The sequence below is a fragment of the Leptidea sinapis genome, chromosome 15 (assembly GCF_905404315.1).
Source record: "Leptidea sinapis chromosome 15, ilLepSina1.1, whole genome shotgun sequence".
Taxonomy (NCBI): domain Eukaryota; kingdom Metazoa; phylum Arthropoda; class Insecta; order Lepidoptera; family Pieridae; genus Leptidea; species Leptidea sinapis.
In genome coordinates this window covers 5,444,914-5,464,092 of record NC_066279.1, presented here as the reverse complement: position 1 = coordinate 5,464,092, position 19,179 = coordinate 5,444,914, and the positions used below count along the sequence as shown (strand labels likewise).

Genomic DNA, 19,179 nt, shown 5'->3' with positions numbered 1-19,179 from the left:
TTATCTAGTCGTATAAATTATCTAAGGCTACCTCAACAGTAAAAAAATTCCATTATCGGTTGTAAATATAATGATCACGAATACCTACTTATTATATTATCTTAATTATTTACGCTATTGTATTCGCTTTGCGTGTTATTCGATTTTCTCATGTATCTTCTCCTATAAATAGCGGTAGATTGTTCGGAAAAATTTGTGTAGGTACTAAAGTGAAGTATTTCTTCAATTTCCGTATTTTTTTTCTTTGACTTAGAGTAACATATTTTGAACTCCATTAAATTAGACCAGGTTACTGATGGTAAATGATGACCGGCGCACTTACAAGATGGTCACTTCCAGTACTGTGAGTAGTGATACCATTTTGATCCCATTTTTTTTAGGATGAGTTTTTTTTTTTCAATGCTAAAAGTGTCGAATATGTTCACCTAATGTAAGGTAAGCGATGGATTCAAAAATGATGAAATCAAAATCACTTTATTTATGTAGGTACGAAAATGACGCTTATGAATGTCAAAATCTTACTTTTCTTATTACATTTACCGCTACTTCGTGAGCTTTAATGAGAAGAAGTAGCAAGAAACTCATTGCCACTCTTTTAATAATAATTGCACATTACTTGCTTGACAATGGAAAAAGGTTTTATATTAATTTCCTTGCATAACACGACATTTTATTTTCTTATCTATTCATTTAATAAATAGCTATTTTAAAGAAAATCTTCCTTAATAGCCAATAGTAGTTAGTCGTCATATAATAGAGCATATTTTAAAATTTGTATATTTTTTGTATTGGATCCAGTAATTACTTTTCTGAATACCCAGTTAACATTAGTAGAATTAATCAAACAAAATCGTTATAGATTTCATTAATTATTTATTGTACATATTTACAATTAAAATATTTATTAAACTAATTAAAGATTACTAAAATATATATACGTATAAAAAACAAATCGTCAAAAACACTTGAAGCTGTAATGTATTTACAATGTAAAAATAGGGTTGTATAACATTAACAAGAAAGAAAACTTAATGACAGAAGCAATATGGTTTAGAGTAATTTGTTATGGTATGTGAACAGAGATGTTCAAATTACTTTGATGACAATCTTTGTTGGAAAACAACTCTCGATATTGTTGTTTGATAATGATGACAATGTCGAAAACATTGCTGTTCTTTGATACAATTACTTAACTTTACTCGTACAATAAGAAAATGGATGAGATTATCTCTCCATCTTAGATTAAGGATTGGTCTCCGCTGCACTCTAAATAGATACTGCAGGCGTAGTCGCAAAGTGGTTTTTTAAACTTTGCTAATAATTGAAACTAAAATGCCAGGTTGCGTAGTAAAACTTTCTAAATATAATACTACAAGAAATGAGGAATACACTGAGATCAAATATTATTAGTAATTATTTTGTATTTTATTAATTTCAATGTTAAATAACACGAAGTGTTTGTTACAAAATTTGAAAGATGCCTTTGAGTGTCAAGATGCAACGCATACAAGCATCTAAGTTTTGCTGTAATAAAAATCCTATTGTTCTTAGGTAGTGCGGTATCTAGTTGGAACGTAGCGGAGACCAATCCTTAATCTAAGCTCTCAATCCTATATTACGTTCAATTATATGAACTACCTGTTATGAAAAAACAAACTTAAGTTTAAAAAAATATCCTTAATAAGTGTAGTAATCGTTTCCGCTATATATTTTGTATACTTATTATGACTATATAAATTTTAAATAGAATAAAACCATTGAACAATCATGCGTAAAAACTCATACTGTGTTATTACAAAAAAGTTAAACATGTGTTGAACACTTGTTTTAAAAAGTTCTAAATTACAAATCTGTAATGTATATATAGAGATTGCTTATATTTACACACGATTCGAAGCTTGTCTATGATGTGTCTAACGGATAGGTCATATTCATATGGAAGAAATCGATCATACTATTATGATGACAGCTAGATGACAGCTGTCAAAAATTGCGTTCTTTTCCTTTAATAGTTCCTGTATACTTCAGTTTATGTTGCGCTTAACGACGTTTTAGTTAAACACAAGCTAAGCACTGTTTTGGAATAGAAAAAGATATACTACATTTTAGACGTGGTTATAAACACGTGTCTAATCCATGTTTAAATATTTTTTTGTAATAAAACCGATAATATTTGTAAATCTTTATAAATCTCGTTTGTTTTCATTCATTCTAAACAGCATATAAGTTACAGATTATTTATTAGGTAAATTAATTTTCTGTAGGTAAACGTAAAGAGATATGTAGCTATGGTTGGATATGACCTGATCATAGCACCTATGCAGATATGACTGGATATGACACAAAATTATGTGTAGTTAAGAAAATTAATCCACTCTAGAGCTGCATATATTTTAAATTCTAAGAATCATACAAATTTGACTTATGGTATTTCTGAAATACCCGATTCAAATAACATTTATTCTATTTTTACAACTACCTATTTTCTAAGAAGGTATGAAAGTTCAATAAACTATAATTTTATGTTTGTAAAAATAATTTTAAATGATTTTGTACTCTGTATCGATGCTTGTCCGGTCCATTACCTTATTATGTTTAAAAAATCTGGCACATTATTTACAACATAATATAATTCTCTATAAAAAGAACAAGATAAGAATTGCCTTAAAGCAACATTAATCTTGCTTTGTACTGTATCTCTATGGTCACACAATACCTAATTAAACATAATTGGTAGGTGCTACAGATAATAAAAACAAAAAACAACCTCCTAATTCCATTTAAGTGGATCATGATTCATATTAGACGCAACCTTAACAATTTTAACCAATGATGTTTAAATTTGTAAGACATACCGGAACAAAAAGATGAGAATAAGTATCTAGAAATTGTACATTCTATGTTACATAATAGTTAACTAATGCCGGGGATGGACGTATGCAGGCCATTGCACTTGGTATACTGGTCTCGCTGTGTCCTAGAAAATTACAATTTAATTAGTTTTAATGTTAAAGTCAAAGTCAAATAAACAATATTCAAATAGGCTTAAACTAAGCGCTTATATATTAATATTTCTTTTAAATTACTGAATCTACCATATGTTACGAATAAGTAGAGTTCGTGAGAAGAACATACAAAAGAAACTCAATGGCCACTCTTTTCAATCAATAGAATATTTTACAAGGGCTGTAATATACAAAAGAAATAAGTTTGAAGGGGGATGCATTCAATAAATTAATCGTGTTCAAAGTTAAAAGCATTTTAAACATCAAATATTTCATATAAAGTAATAAAGGCTATACTGTAAAAACTTGTTTTGACGCGACACTCGCTACTACAAGACCGCGAAAAACGCTTAAGGGCCTCGTCGATGCGCATGTTTGTGTGAGTGTGTCATTTCGAACGTTTGTAGGTAGTTTCCATACTGGTACATATGTCTACTGTGGCTAAGTTTTACGTAAGTAAAGTCTACTTTTACCAGTGGGAAGCTCCTTTGCACAGGATGCGTGCTAGATTATGGGAACCGCAGCGGTGCCTATTTCTGCCGTGAAGCAGAAATGGGCAGGATGTATCAATTACCATCACCTGAATGTCCTGCTCGTCTCGCCCCTTACTGTCATAAAGTCTTAATACACTCCATAGATCTCAGTCTTAGATGCTATATTTACCTCCAAAGTGTTCCTCAGATTTCTTCTAACTGCATCCTTCTCATATTTCCAGAGAAGATCCGAAGAAGAATCTCTTGACGTGTCGACATAGTTGTGTTCAATCTGATTATGTTTGGCATCTTCTTGCCTCAATATTTTCCTTTCTTGCAAATTATTAGCGTAAGTAGGAAAGAAGTATGCTGTTCCAAATCCAGGTAGACTCTGGGAGCTGAGAACCTGTGGAGTGTTATCCTGTTGCTGGTACGTTGGTTTGTAGGAGTTGACGAACTTTTGGGCATTGGTTAGAGGTTGTTGAGTAGGCTGGGCGTTGTAGATAACTTGGGTATACCGCGGTTGAGGAATGAAAAGTTGTGGTCTCCTGTGAAAAAAAAAATTATCAGTTGCACGGCTAATATGTATTTATCCTTATTATTAAATTGTAGCGCTATTTCTATTGCAGCCTGTATATTATATTGTATATATATGTATATTTTATCGCCAGAAAAGATGGCCAAGACCTCGAACAACTGATGGTTAGTGGAGAGTCAGACTCCAGAGGTCGTAGCCCTATAAGATGGTCTGACAAAATCCACACATCTCTGAATACCGGACTTCATGACGCACTGCACGTAGTCAAAGACTGATAGCGAACTATTGTCAAAAAGTTGAGTCCTCAGAGAACTCACGACCCTCAGCAATGAGGAATACGACGCGAGGAGGACTCTTGCAGCATTAAATGAAGTCAGTTTCGTAACATTACCTATCTTCACGGACAATTTCCAGCTGAATTGTCTGTGCCTCACTTTGAAGATTGATTCCGGCATATATATAGAATGGGTTGCATCAACTAACTTTTACAATAACAAACGTATAATAGTCCCAGTTAAGCAAAGAAACTGTTGCACTATTTGACAATTTTTAGGTGACGTCATAACTTTAATTGTTAACCGTGACCGTCCAATAGTCGCTGGTTAAGGCTATTGTTAATGTTAAATAGCTAAATAGAGACCCGTCCAAAGTTTCAAATAAATATTCGATAATATTGACTTGATATTTTACTTTTTAGCTTAACTATGCCAAGGAATACGATGGTGCAACACATTCCGCAGACTATGTTAAAGTCAGCGTAACTGTTAACGTTAAATGTGACTTAAGATAAGGTATCTTGCAAAATTGTCGTTAGTGACCCAGCCACGTAAAAAATCACTACAACAGTAATGATTTCAAATTTACTCAAAGGCACAAGCTGACTGTGAGCGGAAGTTTATCTCAACTTCCTTATTAATATTTACATCTATAAATTAAATGCAATATAGTGAAGAATGATGAAAATGAAAAAAAAAAACAATGCACTGAAACCAAAACGTTTGTTCTGAACTTTAAGGTTTTTACATATTTTGTGAACTTTAGTTAGTTGTCCAATAGGAATTTTTTTACACACTTTATTAATTCATAGTAAACTTCGCTTCTAGCGATAAGACCGCCCATTTTGTACCTATGACTGTAATCAGGTTAAGATTATATATAATAACATACTTTTTCATAAATTTCAAATTTAAGTCTGTATCGTATGCAGTATAGGCAAGTGTCTATCTGTCTACATATATATCTTAACTTAAGAAATATGTTACCAATGAGCGTTTGGGTCTGGTAAGTCATTTCTTCGTTCCTCCCAAACCGGCGCTGGATCGCGGAAAGCTCGCGGCGACGGCGGCTGTGGCGAGAGTGCCGGTGGCTCTATTGGTCCATTTCTTGTGCCAAACTTCACCATGATTGAGTGTACACTGCCCGTGTACACGATCAGGAATGTCAACAACTGCCAGACAATTTAACTTTTATAAACAATTTGTTATTTTTTAAAGTGATATGACACTTGTGGGATAAATTATGCAAATTAAATCTGTAACCAACATTTATGAACGATGTGGGACTCGAACCCATGACCTCTCGGGTTCCGTCCGAGCTTTCTTGTGTGTGAGTGTGACACATGGTTCGTCAATCTTTGTAAGTCTTGTTTTTCTTCTTTCCAGTTGATAACCTGCTCAACCCCAATAATTAAATATTAGGAAATGTCGCTCTTTCAAATCTCAACAATTGTTATTTTTAAAGACTAAGGGCTTTGTCACTACAAATATTTCTTATAAATGACTGAATTTACCATATGTTAGTAAATATTTGAGCTCGTGAGAAGAACATAAACTCACCGGCCACTCTTTTCAATCGAATAGAGTATTTTACAATGGCTGTAATATACATAACGCCTATAAATCTCTCAAAGAAAAAATTAAAGAAATAAATATTATGACTGTTCATTGTCAGTATATTTATGTAAATTTAAAAATCGTCACCTTTTTGCTCTTAATAGTGATTTTCATTATTATAACACTACAAATAAGGGATTGCTTGTAACTAATTCTAGTAGGCTTCATAAGATACATAATAGCTTTTAGGGTAAATGAATACACTTCTATAATAAAGTCCCAGCCACTGTTCAGGCATTATCTATAAATAAATTTAAATGTTTTGTAAAAAAATGGCTCTGTCGTAAATCCTATTACCCCACTGTTGAATATCTAAATGTTCGGACAGCCTGGGACTAGATTGTGATTATTTTATAACGATAGAAATGACTGTACAATATTGTATATTTTTATTGAAAAGAGCGCAAAAAAAGAATGCTGGGAGGGTATCTTGCGCCGCTTCTTCTCTCTCAGAGCGCCATTTGTTTCCGAAGCGGTAGTAGTATCTAGTAGTTATTAGAAATGACATCAAAAAGAATTCTAAACGAATCAATTTTGAGAAAATAAATGCCTTTTATGCCTTTTTATGCCTAACATATTAGTTTATAATGTGTTGCATCCAATACATTATGAGTCGTGTTTAAATAATATAAACTATTTCATAAAAAGTAATAAAGAATTAACTGTATAAATATAAATTATCATATATTGAATGCATCAACCTTTAGAGCTTGAATTTATTGTTTGTTTGTTTGTGTGTGAAGTGTCGAACTTACAAACCATGTGTCACTCGAGCTTAATACGTAAGTATCCATCCCTACTCTGTGCTCGAACGGTTGGCTCAGTTGGTAAGAGCACGCTGACGAAACCCGAGAGGCCGCGGGTTCGAGTCCCACATCGTTCATAATGTTGGTTACAAATTTAATTCGTATTAGGTATATAATATCAGAAGTGAGTTATATCACTTGAGTGACAAATGGTTCGTATATCTTGTTATGTCTTGTTCAACTCACACGTTGTAGCCAGTGGCTCCATATGCAGTATCTATTTTACATTTAATAACCTGCTCAACCCCTATTTAAGTTAGGGTAGGGGACCCTAACTTAATTGCATATTAGGATATTGACCTGAGATATCGCTCATTCAAATCTTAATAATTTGTTATTTTTAAAGTGATATCCCTCATTTGTGGTATTAACTATGCAAATTATATTTGTTAGTTTTTTTTCTTAATTTTGGTTACAAATTTAATTTCCTTATTAGAAAAAAAATAAGTAATTTGAAGACTCACGGCCATTCCCAATAAACAGTCTATCTCCGGTTGTGGCCTACTTGAGATAAAAAATCGTAACTATCGTTGACTTTTCTGTCCCAATTAACTTATCTTTTCCGTACACGCTGTCTGTCAATGCGACGACGTATAGCTTACCAGCGATAGAAGTTTGTATGGAAATTGCAACAGTGAACTGGCGATAAGAATGACTTATCGGATATATTGGGACAGCTTCGGATTATTGACAGCTAATTACTGACAGTAGAAGGTAGTAATTTATTTCTATCTGTAGATTGTATATTGGGAACGGTCGTTAGTAGACCAGAGACAGATAAGCTAGTAAATGAAAGAAAGATAAAAACTCATCTTAATCAAATAATGTCGAAAAGAATACACGAATGCCGACGATAAATGAGGCTTTTATTTAAACTGCATTGTTGAAAAATGTTGTTATGATAGAATCTGCTTGAGCATGAAAGGTCAAATCTCAATTATTTATAAATACAAATTAAATTCATACCAAATTTGCACTTAAAATGTAAGTACTTAGGCACAATTTACTTTGAATATATTTTTAATTTTTCAACCTGCCTAGTTTCGCTATCTATTAGTTAAATAAATTACGGCACAGCAATAACAATCGCCATTGTTTTTGTGAAGTTAGCACATCTTGTTTGAGAGAATTGTAAATTAGGAACGGCTTTCAGAATGATTCTTCGGTTTATCGGTGAATCTTGACGAATTTATTAAGTTATCTATGTGAGCATTGCCGAATATTTCATTGTTGTATGTAGTAATAGGCAAATTATGATTTGTAATGGTTTTTAGTTAAATGATAAGTCTCATTTAAACACAGTAATGAAGCAGTTGCTGCCTTTGAAAAACATATACGCTTGAGGTTAATTATTACGAGTTATTTAGGCTTAGATCATTTATACGTATTTAAAGACTGTGACAGCTGTGAAAACGTCGAACAAAATTGAGGTTGACCGTTAACCTCTATTTTGAGCAATGCACGCACACAAAACACAAAGCGACATACAAATCGCGAGTGTAAGACGAAGCTTCTTACGCACACTAAATTAATAACCCTGGCCTGTTTTATGACGTTTGACGTATTAATTATCTAAGTATTTAGGCAATAACTTGTGCAGTATTTTTTTTTATGAGAGCAAGTGACAGTTCCAAAAAAGTGACAGTTACCAATCAGAATTATTGAATAAACCCAATATTCTTATTAAATACTAGTTGACCCGACAGACGTTGTTCTGTATATAATAAATAAAATAATGTTTTTTATTAATTTGTCAATAATATATCATAACATCAAGAATTATTTCGTAAAATATGCTCCCTGTTGTTGTAATGAAATTGTTTCACAGCAGAACTGTCAAACCGTGCGGCAATAAATTATCTCATAGAAAATATGTCTATACAAAACAAATATCGGACGACGGGAGACACATCAAAGGAAAAACAAAATTGTTGTTTTTATTTTATTCCGAACACTTTCATATTTATTCACCTTTTAAACCTTCCCTGGACTTCCACAAATAATTTAAGACCAAAATTAGCCAAATCGGCCAAGCCGTTCTCGTGTTTTAGCGAGACTAACGAACAGCAATTCATTTTTATATATATAGATATAAACTATATTAAATATATAAACTATTCACGCTCGTCACATTGAGACGTAAGATGTTAAGTCTTATTAGCCCAGTAATTTCATAAGCTGTGATAAATGCATTATTTGAAAAACGTTGAAATATTACCTGAAAATTTGATGTACCCTTCATAGTAACTTGACTTTTTATTGAACTACTTCCTCATGTATTTCCTGAAACAAAAATAAATTTAATTTAACAAAAATTAATGATCGTTATAACTACATAAAGTACCAAGTAGTAATAACTGTTTTTTTATAATATCAAACATTTACGGCCTTACAAATAAAGTTTAACTTAAAATAAAGTTATAACTGATGATAAACAAAGAAAATGCAAAATGTTTACAATATCGTTGACAACACTGTCAATACAATGATAATTCTGAAGTTTTGCGAATGACAAGCTGCCTTGCAAATAAACGCGGGAAACGTTATACGTCCGAACAAACCAATCGTAAGCAAAATGTCTATTTGTAAACATTTTACATATTCTTGGTTTATGCTTAACTTTATGCCAATTTTATTTGTAAGGCCGATAGACTTTATATCAATATGAATAGGACTCCACATAAATATGAATATAATTCTTATTTTGTTTTTGAAGCTCAAAACGGTATCAAAATTAAAGACTCGGTTTCTTCGTGTATCGTATAGTGTCGATACTGAAATGAAATGAAATTTTATTTGCAAGAAACATTGTACTTAATGTGTTAACATAATATTATTGATAATCCAACATATTTCGTCAATTGACATGCAAAATATGAGTTGTCTAAGTATCAACACACTACCCATTTACTGAAACATGTCGGATTTCACAATGCTATCATATTTATTATTTATAAAATTAAATTTAAAGAAATCATAATATAAGAGGTAAATAATTTAATAATTCATTTAGTACCTATGTATAATGTCAACAAATGTAATGTCAAACAAGAATATTATTTACATTATTTGTAAGCCTCTTGATCATAGTTACAAAATAAGGCAAGGAATATATACGAGTAGTGTTGTAATCGTTCATACTTCGATATATCGATCAGTTTACTCAACATCTTTAACAGTATATTATAAAAAAGTGTTTGTAAAAAATTATAAATGATGAACTCTTTAGTATCTGTGCTTTTAACGATTATAAATTGCAGCTTGTAAAGGTCAAGTTTGCCAAACCGGTTATTTATACAGGCGTCCAAGAATTTAATACAACGTCTTATAAATCGTAAACTGTTGTGGTGGTCTTTGCTGTGAAACCAATCATTTGTTCAGATATCGCTATATATTTATTGATTAATACGTAAACAAATGAGGAAATAGCGAATCACCATTACGAATTGAGGGTTTCAAGACTAACTAGATTTAAAAATGGCTCATTCTTACAGCATATTGATGCGTTACAATATATTATCATTGTAAATTTTAAAAAATTTCGTCGTGCATTGAACGAAGACATCGAAAGAACCATTAAGGCGCTATAGTCCTAAAAAGTAACATTTTTAAAAATCTACTTTAAATACTTCTACAAATACTACGGTTCCAATTTTTTGACATGTTTATCTTTATTTCTTTATCTAAATTATCGCTGTCGAAGACACGATTACGAAAAAAAATCTCGATAGATTTATTTTTTGAAAAATAGTCTTTTTTATTTGAATTGTTTATATTATCATAAAACTATGATAGCTATAAACACAAAACTTATTTTATTCGATAGTTTATAAGTATTTATAAGTTTTAACTGTGGGATTTATCAATACGCTTTGTGAATTATTTTATATTAATTTTTTTCGTAATAAACTAAACGCGACGCCTTGGTTGCATGCTCGCTCAAGCCAGCAGTACGCCCGTGACCACTGTCAAGGAAGGTAATGTGTTCGTGTCTCTCAGGCTCACATTACGTAAGATTTTAGCAAACAAGTACAAAGCGGGAATCATAGTAAAAAATAATGATGATGCGACAGCGTATTTGTTGAAATATATATGTAAATGTAAGTCGGAAAGTACTAAAATAAAATTTACGTAATATTATTTTGAATATTATGCCACGCGGGATTTTTGTATATATATATATACTTTAGGGAAGTTAGATAAATCCAAGATGACCGCCGCACAAAATTATGATTTCAGCAATATGGATATCGTGTCCGAGGTTCTCGAGGGTGCAGATAACGATTTTGTGATCATTTTTGAAATCCAAGATGGCCGCCGCACTAAATTATGATTTCAGCAATATGGATATCGTGTCCGAGGTTCTCGAGGGTGCACAGAACGATTGTGTGATCATATTTGAAATCCAAGATGGCCGCCGCACAAAATTATGATTTCAGCAATATGGATATCGCGTCCGAGGTTCTCGAGGGTGCAGAAAACGATTGTGTGATCATATTTGAAATCCAAGATGGCCGCCGCACAAAATTATGATTTCAGCAATATGGATATCGTGTCCGAGGTTCTCGAGGGTCCGGGAACGATTGTGTGATCATATTTGAAATCCAAGATGGCCGCCGCACAAAATTATGATTTCAGCAATATGGATATCGTGTCCGCGGTTCTCGAGGGTGCAGAGAACGATTGTGTGATCATATTTGAAATCCAAGATGGCCGCTGCACAAAATTATGATTTCAGCAATATGGATATCGCGTCCGAGGTTCTCGAGGGTGCAGAAAACGATTGTGTGATCATATTTGAAATCCAAGATGGCCGCCGCACAAAATTATGATTTCAGCAATATGGATATCGTGTCCGCGGTTCTCGAGGGTCCGGGAACGATTGTGTGATCATATTTGAAATCCAAGATGGCCGCCGCACAAAATTATGATTTCAGCAATATGGATATCGTGTCCGAGGTTCTCGAGGGTCCGGGAACGATTGTGTGATCATATTTGAAATCCAAGATGGCCGCCGCACAAAATTATGATTTCAGCAATATGGATATCGTGTCCGCGGTTCTCGAGGGTGCAGAGAACGATTGTGTGATCATATTTGAAATCCAAGATGGCCGCTGCACAAAATTATGATTTCAGCAATATGGATATCGTGTCCGAGGTTCTCGAGGGTCCGGGAACGATTGTGTGATCATATTTGAAATCCAAGATGGCCGCCGCACAAAATTATGATTTCAGCAATATGGATATCGTGTCCGCGGTTCTCGAGGGTGCAGAGAACGATTGTGTGATCATATTTGAAATCCAAGATGGCCGCCGCACAAAATTATGATTTCAGCAATATGGATATCGTGTCCGAGGTTCTCGAGGGTCCGGGAACGATTGTGTGATCATATTTGAAATCCAAGATGGCCGCCGCACAAAATTATGATTTCAGCAATATGGATATCGTGTCCGCGGTTCTCGAGGGTGCAGAGAACGATTGTGTGATCATATTTGAAATCCAAGATGGCCGCTGCACAAAATTATGATTTCAGCAATATGGATATCGCGTCCGAGGTTCTCGAGGGTGCAGAAAACGATTGTGTGATCATATTTGAAATCCAAGATGGCCGCCGCACAAAATTATGATTTCAGCAATATGGATATCGTGTCCGCGGTTCTCGAGGGTCCGGGAACGATTGTGTGATCATATTTGAAATCCAAGATGGCCGCCGCACAAAATTATGATTTCAGCAATATGGATATCGTGTCCGAGGTTCTCGAGGGTCCGGGAACGATTGTGTGATCATATTTGAAATCCAAGATGGCCGCCGCACAAAATTATGATTTCAGCAATATGGATATCGTGTCCGCGGTTCTCGAGGGTGCAGAGAACGATTGTGTGATCATATTTGAAATCCAAGATGGCCTCTGCACAAAATTATGATTTCAGCAATATGGATACCGTATTCGAGGTACTCGAGGGTGTCGAGGACGAATTTTGAGCGGTGGCCATCTTGGATTCCAAAAATGATCCCAAAATCGTTCTCTGCACCCTCGACAACCTCGGACACGATATCCAAATTGCTGAAATTATAATTATGAGCGGCGACCATCTTTGAATTCAAAAATGATCACAGAATCGTTCTCTGCACCCTCGAGAACCTCGGACACGATATCCATATTGCTGAAATCATAATTAAGTGCGGCGGCCATCTTGGATTTCAAAAATGATCACAAAATCGTTATCTGCACCCTCGAGAACCTCGGACACGATATCCATATTGCTGAAATCATAATTTTGCGCGTAATATAACATTTCTCTCATACGTCTATAAACAAGATTTACTTCAAAAATGCATAAAAAATATTATCACAGTAATTCCGTACTCTAGCACAACTGTAAGTTTTAAAAAATATTACGCGGTCCTTTGGGTCGGCGGTCGTTGACCCGCATCGCTCGGTTCGTTCTCAGCCATGCCCGACGCCTGTGTCCATGCGTACCTATCGAATCTAACGTTCGCTCAATTTTTACCTAAAGCGTTGGGAAAACCTCGCCTTAAGAGAAAAGTTAAAGAAATAAACAGTTTCACTGTTGCATCTCAATATATTTTTGATAATGGTCTATATGTTCATACAGTACATTAAAGAATTCGCTAGAAACTGTGACAATCATAATGTTAGCATGAGGAACAAACATAAACTAGTTATCTTATTTTACAATATGATCTTCAAACGTATCTTTTGACGTTCAATAAGTGATTTTGAATCCTATTTTGAATAAAAGTATTTAATTTCGATGCTCAATCGGTAGTAGTATCTAGTAGTTATTAGAAATGACATCAAAAAGAATTCTAAAGGAATCAATTTTGAGAAAATAAATGCCTTTTATGCCTTTTATCCCAATGTTTGTGTACGAAGTTGAAAAATGAACAATATTTTTGGGCTATTTCTTAAACTTGTGCTTGCATTTTGACAGAAGTCAGAATTGTAGTGGTATCGAATTTAGTTTTATAGGAGCGATGCATATGAAACATTTATAAAATTCTAACATCCAAACCCCCAACCATGTTCGTTTCAATTAAAGTTTTGCCTCGAAAATCTATGAGTTTTTATCTTAAGAAAAGAATGCTGGGAGAGTTTCTTGCGCTGCTTCTTCTCTCTCAGAGCGCCATTTGTTTCCGAAGCGGTAGTAGTATCTAGTATATTAGAAATGACATCAAAAAAATTCTAAAGGAATCAATTTTGAGAAAATAAATGCCTTTTATGCCTTAATGCGCTAATTTTCAAAATAGTATATAAGGAAATTGAAAAATCACAAGATTATCTATTGTTAATAAGTTTTAACCTTAAGGTAAGTCAAAGCTATCGTAGAGTATTTTTATTATATTATATTTATTTAGTAAATCACCGAAGTTGTAAATATTTTATGGTTTTAAAGATCAGGAATTAGTTTCTTGCCACTCCTTCCATTTTAGGGCTTCTGTATATAATCTACTGAAGGCTTCGATACGAATACAAAACCTGACACGGCGAGTCAAACACTAAATATTCCGGTCCAACGAGAAGACCGTATTCCTTTATGGGTGTGAGACGTGGAAAGTCACCAGATCCAGGTTTTTCTTATAATCATATAATAATATTTTTTGTTATAATCGTCGCAAAATCCTCGGTATTTATCAGCCCGACAGATTTTTCTGACTTTTTTCTGTTTTAATTGGTTTAATAAATAAAACTGTTTATTATACGAGTGTACACCGCTCATAAATAATTAAAGCTAACAATAATTTAATTTTTAGGGTAACCTGCCTGTAGGATAACGTACGGGTACCCTAATAGTCTAAAAAAAGATTTAATTTGGCGTTTTTTTGAGTCGAACTCTCCCGAAGATCCCTCGTGTAGATGCGAAACACATGTCGATGTGGTTAAAGACAAAACCTTAAGAATTTAACACTTAAAACAAATCACAATTTTTTACTATTACTATCAATCTGTTTACGAGCTTATATACCTATTTATATACCATACCTATCATGGAAACGTAACATTTCGACAGCAGATTTTTTTTTCAAACTGGGTATTACTATTCAAACTATAGCATCAAATAGAATTTCAAACTAACCGCACGTAAATTTAAAAAAATTATAATAATAATATTTGAAAAGTACAATATATGTCGTTCTATATGTATAATGACGTCAAAAACCATTTTTCTTCTCCTTTTTTATGGAAGAGAAGGGAAGAAGCGTATATTCTCTTGGAGCACCAGAAAGAAGAAATACAGGAGCGCGATTTTAAAAAGTTGTAAAGGGGTTTTTTGAAGGTACCCGTTACGAAACTTTAAATTAATTAATGATTTTTGACTTGAATATAATATCAACATATATATAGTGTATGAATAATATTGCCATTATAGAGACTTACGGCCTTACAAATAAAGTTGGTTTAAAGTTATACTTGAGTTGTTCTCAAACCAGGAATATGTAAAATGTTTACATATATACATTTTGCTTATATACATTTGGTTTATTCGGGCATATAACGTTACCCGCGTTTATTTGCAAGACATTCGGAAAACTTGAGAATTATCATTGTATTGACAGTGTTGTCAGCGACATAGTCAACATTTAGCATAAACTTGGTTTAGTCTAAGGTGTAACTTTATACCAAGTTTATTTGTAAGGCCGTAAATGCTTGCTAAATTATTAAAATTCAACCAACGTTCCACCTTGAGATGCAATAACTAAAACATAAACATGTATTGCGTGCACGCAAAATGGAGTCGAAGTTACGCTTACTCAAAGTACACGAGCCCATAATAAAGTATCATTATATGATCTCCCATTATAATTTATTTGCCAGCTCACTCGAGAAATACTGATCTTATGAAATCTTTGAAGAAAGGTTGGTTCGTAATCGTATCGTACGCACTGACAAATTAAATTACACCTTATGTAGGTTCACCTATTTTTTTAACAAACATAAACAGCTTTACAAATAATCTTGGTATAATGTTATGCCTGAGAATAAACCAAGAATATGAAACATGTTGACTATATCACTTACAACACTGTCAATACAATTAAAAGCCTGAAACCGAATTGCAGGCAGCCTTGCAAATAAACGCGGGAATCGTTATACTTCCGAATAAACCAATCATAAGCAAAATATATATATGTAAACATTTTACATATTCTTTGTTTATTCTCAGGTATAACCTTATTCCTAGTTTATTTGTAAGACCGACACATTATATCAATTGTCAAATACGTATATAGATATTTGTATTTGTAATTTGAGATTTTATTCTTTTATGTTGTACATATGACTTTGGAAATATAATTGTAACGTGATTAATAAGAAGCGTGCCACAGAGTAAATATTCCAACACCTTGAAGTTACTACACAAATTTCCCTCTAGTATAAGTTACGATATTTCTTCAGCAACTGACCCAGTCAATGCATAACAACAATTATAGTGATCTTGTACTTATAATAGTTTTAACTTCTTTTGTGTATATTTTTTTGGATTAATACAAAAACATTATACAAAAACAACCAACGGTCGACAATATTACGCGAAATATCTAATATGTGTAAATAGAACCAGATTCTCCGATTAATTATCTATAACGAGATTTTTTTTTGGTAAAATAAATATTCTTATTATAAAGTTTAATACCTTTTTGCTCGAACAGTGATTATGAAATTTTTGCAACACTAAAATTAATTTATTTAAGTAGGCTCTATTAAATACATATTATAATACGTAGATTTACACACTTTTTATAATAAAGTAGTAGCTAATGCTAAGACGTTATCTGTACATATATACATATAAATAAAATTGGAGTGTCTGTTTGTAATATTGAAATAATCGTTTTTTACTACTGTCTGTCTGTCTGTTTGCTCCAGCTAATGTCTGAAATGGCTGGCTGATGCAATAAAGAGTAACTAAGCTACGTTTATTTTAGAAAAAATATTTTATTTAAGTGAAATTAAGTACTGTTGAAATGTCCAAGAAACGGTCTAACTCTAAAAATAATTTATATAAAACAACGTTTGCCGGGTCAGCTAGTTAATTATAAATAACAAACTGCGTGTTACCTATGCCATTAGACAACCAGAAACTAGATTACGTTTATCTTATTAACTCGCTACTTTTTCTGAAGTCGTTGAAAAAGAGCACAAAAATGAACACTTACTTCCTACTGATTATTTTCACTTCGAGCGCCATTTGTAGTAATTACATATATGTAATTACTAAAAATGGCGCTCAATATATTGACAATATAATGTCAAAGAGAATTTTAAAAGAATCAAAATTATCCATTCATACTAAATTATGTAATGTATATATAAATGTGATGTCTCTGTGTATCTGTATTACTCTTAGACGGCTAGTTGATGTAATTTAGCTTAAACACAGTCTGTAAGCGCCCATAGTCTACAATCCTGTAAGTGTTCGTATGCGCAAATCGCGTGTAAAATTGCGAACAAATACAAGCGAATACAAAATAACAACCGGGTTGTATAGGTTCATACAACTTAGACTCATTGGTAGCATTGAACGAGCGTTTATAAAGACAGATGCCGATAAATGCGAAGTGCTGGGGGCCTACTCCTAAAATCGATATTCGATAAATCGTCGCATTATTCGTGTCGAATCCTACTCTTAGTTACATCGTAATCAATGTCGAAACGAAGATTGAAAGAACGAAACATTATTCGATATTATCGGTCCTAACCCTACTCTTAGTCGAAAATATCAGAGACGAATATTCGAATTTCACAAATAATCAAACGACACTTTTACGATAATCTCAACGACACCTTCTAGGCTGTCGATGCTATTATCGTTTCAAGTTGTATAGATATATTTGCCATAGAATATACATCTTAATATATATAAATCTCGTGTCACAATGTTTGTCCTCAATGGACTCCTAAACTAATGAACGGATTTTAATGGTGATTACTTCATGGAGTGCAGTTTGGTCCAACTTGAGAGATAGGGTAGTTTGGTAGATTTGGGACCCATAAATATTTTTATTTTCAATATTTGTTTTGTATGGACATATTTTCTATGAGAGAATTTAGTGACGCACGGTTTGACAGTTCCGCTGTGAAACAATTTCATTCTAACAACAGGGAGCATATTTACGAAATAATTTTTGATGTTTTGAAATATTATTGGCACATTCCCATAAAACAGTATTTTTTTTATTATCTACAGAACAACGTCTGTCGGGTCTGCTAGTACTTAATAAATATTATTGAAATAATTATATGTGATTTACTATTCAACAGGATTTTTTACTACTAAGTCATTGAAGTAATTTTGTTGATCGTTTATGCGTAGAAATAATGCAAATGGCCGCCTGACAAATTGGACGTCGACGAGAAGGGTTGAGTTACTTTTCTTTTACATTTTATTATCCGCATTTTTTGTATTATTTATTCAATTTTAAATGATCATATTATATTCATTACATATTTTTTAACATTTACATTATGTCGTATCGTTCCGAATGTATCGTTGTCGATTTTGCGGGTAGACCTCCTGTTATGTTACTCAGTGTCGCCCTAGAGTTCGAATTTGGATTCTAATTAAATCCCAAGTAAGTAGGACCTTCATTTGTTGACAAGGGTAATACATTATACGCTTATGATGATTTAAATAGATTTTAGCTCTCCAAGTCTCCAAAGAGAAAAATCAATAATAATTATCATAAAACAAAATTGATTTTAGCATTAAATATTCTTTCGTAATGTAAAGGCTAATAATAAAATTTATTTTATTACAATATATTGCAAAGTGATGAAAAAAGAAACGCATTTATATAATAAAATATAAATAAATAATAAAAAAGGAAAAGTATGAATCTACAGACAGTCTAAATAGAGAAATACCAAGAATTATTCCGCTTAGTAATGCAAAAAATTTATTTGCAATGAACTAAAAAGTGCATTAATGTATCAAAAAAAATACGCTCATATCGGAATGTATTCTAAATATATTTCAAATAAATTTTGTAATAGTAACTATATGTCAGTGTAACACTTAAGAATTTGAAAGGAATATTGAAAAAATCTCGTGAGGAAGAATGATCTTGAACCTATCACGAATCCAAGCCGCTACCTTACCATTAAACTATACTATAAATTATGCAATAAATACCACCGTTATCGTAAACATTTAAATGAAAACAAATTACAGAAATCACAGAACGATAAATTAACGCCTCTTTAATTAACTTAAGCATGAATCAAGTTAATGTCGAAAATGGAAGGCGAATTTATCACAAAAACGACAAGGATTTAAGCAACATTTCTAGACTTTCGCATAAGATAAAGGCATTCATATATGTATGAAGGACGGTGTGCTTGCATATATTATGCTTGGCTTTTGAAATGATGCCTCCGATCGAATCTATTATAGTTTATAGCTCGTTTTACTGACTTATGTGGAAATCTGTTTTTATT

General features: G+C 32.9%; 1 protein-coding gene across 2 annotated transcripts in view; it reads right to left on the bottom strand.

Moving 5' to 3' along the window:
• Positions 1-853: 853 nt before the first annotated feature.
• The window catches only part of LOC126968237 (uncharacterized), a 54,491-nt gene continuing 36,165 nt past the window's right edge, over positions 854-19,179 (bottom strand). For both annotated transcript variants that reach the window (XM_050813116.1, XM_050813117.1), the window contains exons 2-5: positions 8,933-8,997; positions 5,279-5,463; positions 3,669-4,026; positions 854-2,977 (exon numbers count right to left, since the gene is read on the bottom strand). In XM_050813116.1, the coding sequence (XP_050669073.1) occupies positions 2,918-2,977; positions 3,669-4,026; positions 5,279-5,463; positions 8,933-8,956 (627 nt within the window). In that variant the 5' untranslated portion in view covers positions 8,957-8,997 and the 3' untranslated portion in view covers positions 854-2,917. The remainder of the gene's footprint in view (positions 2,978-3,668; positions 4,027-5,278; positions 5,464-8,932; positions 8,998-19,179) is intronic.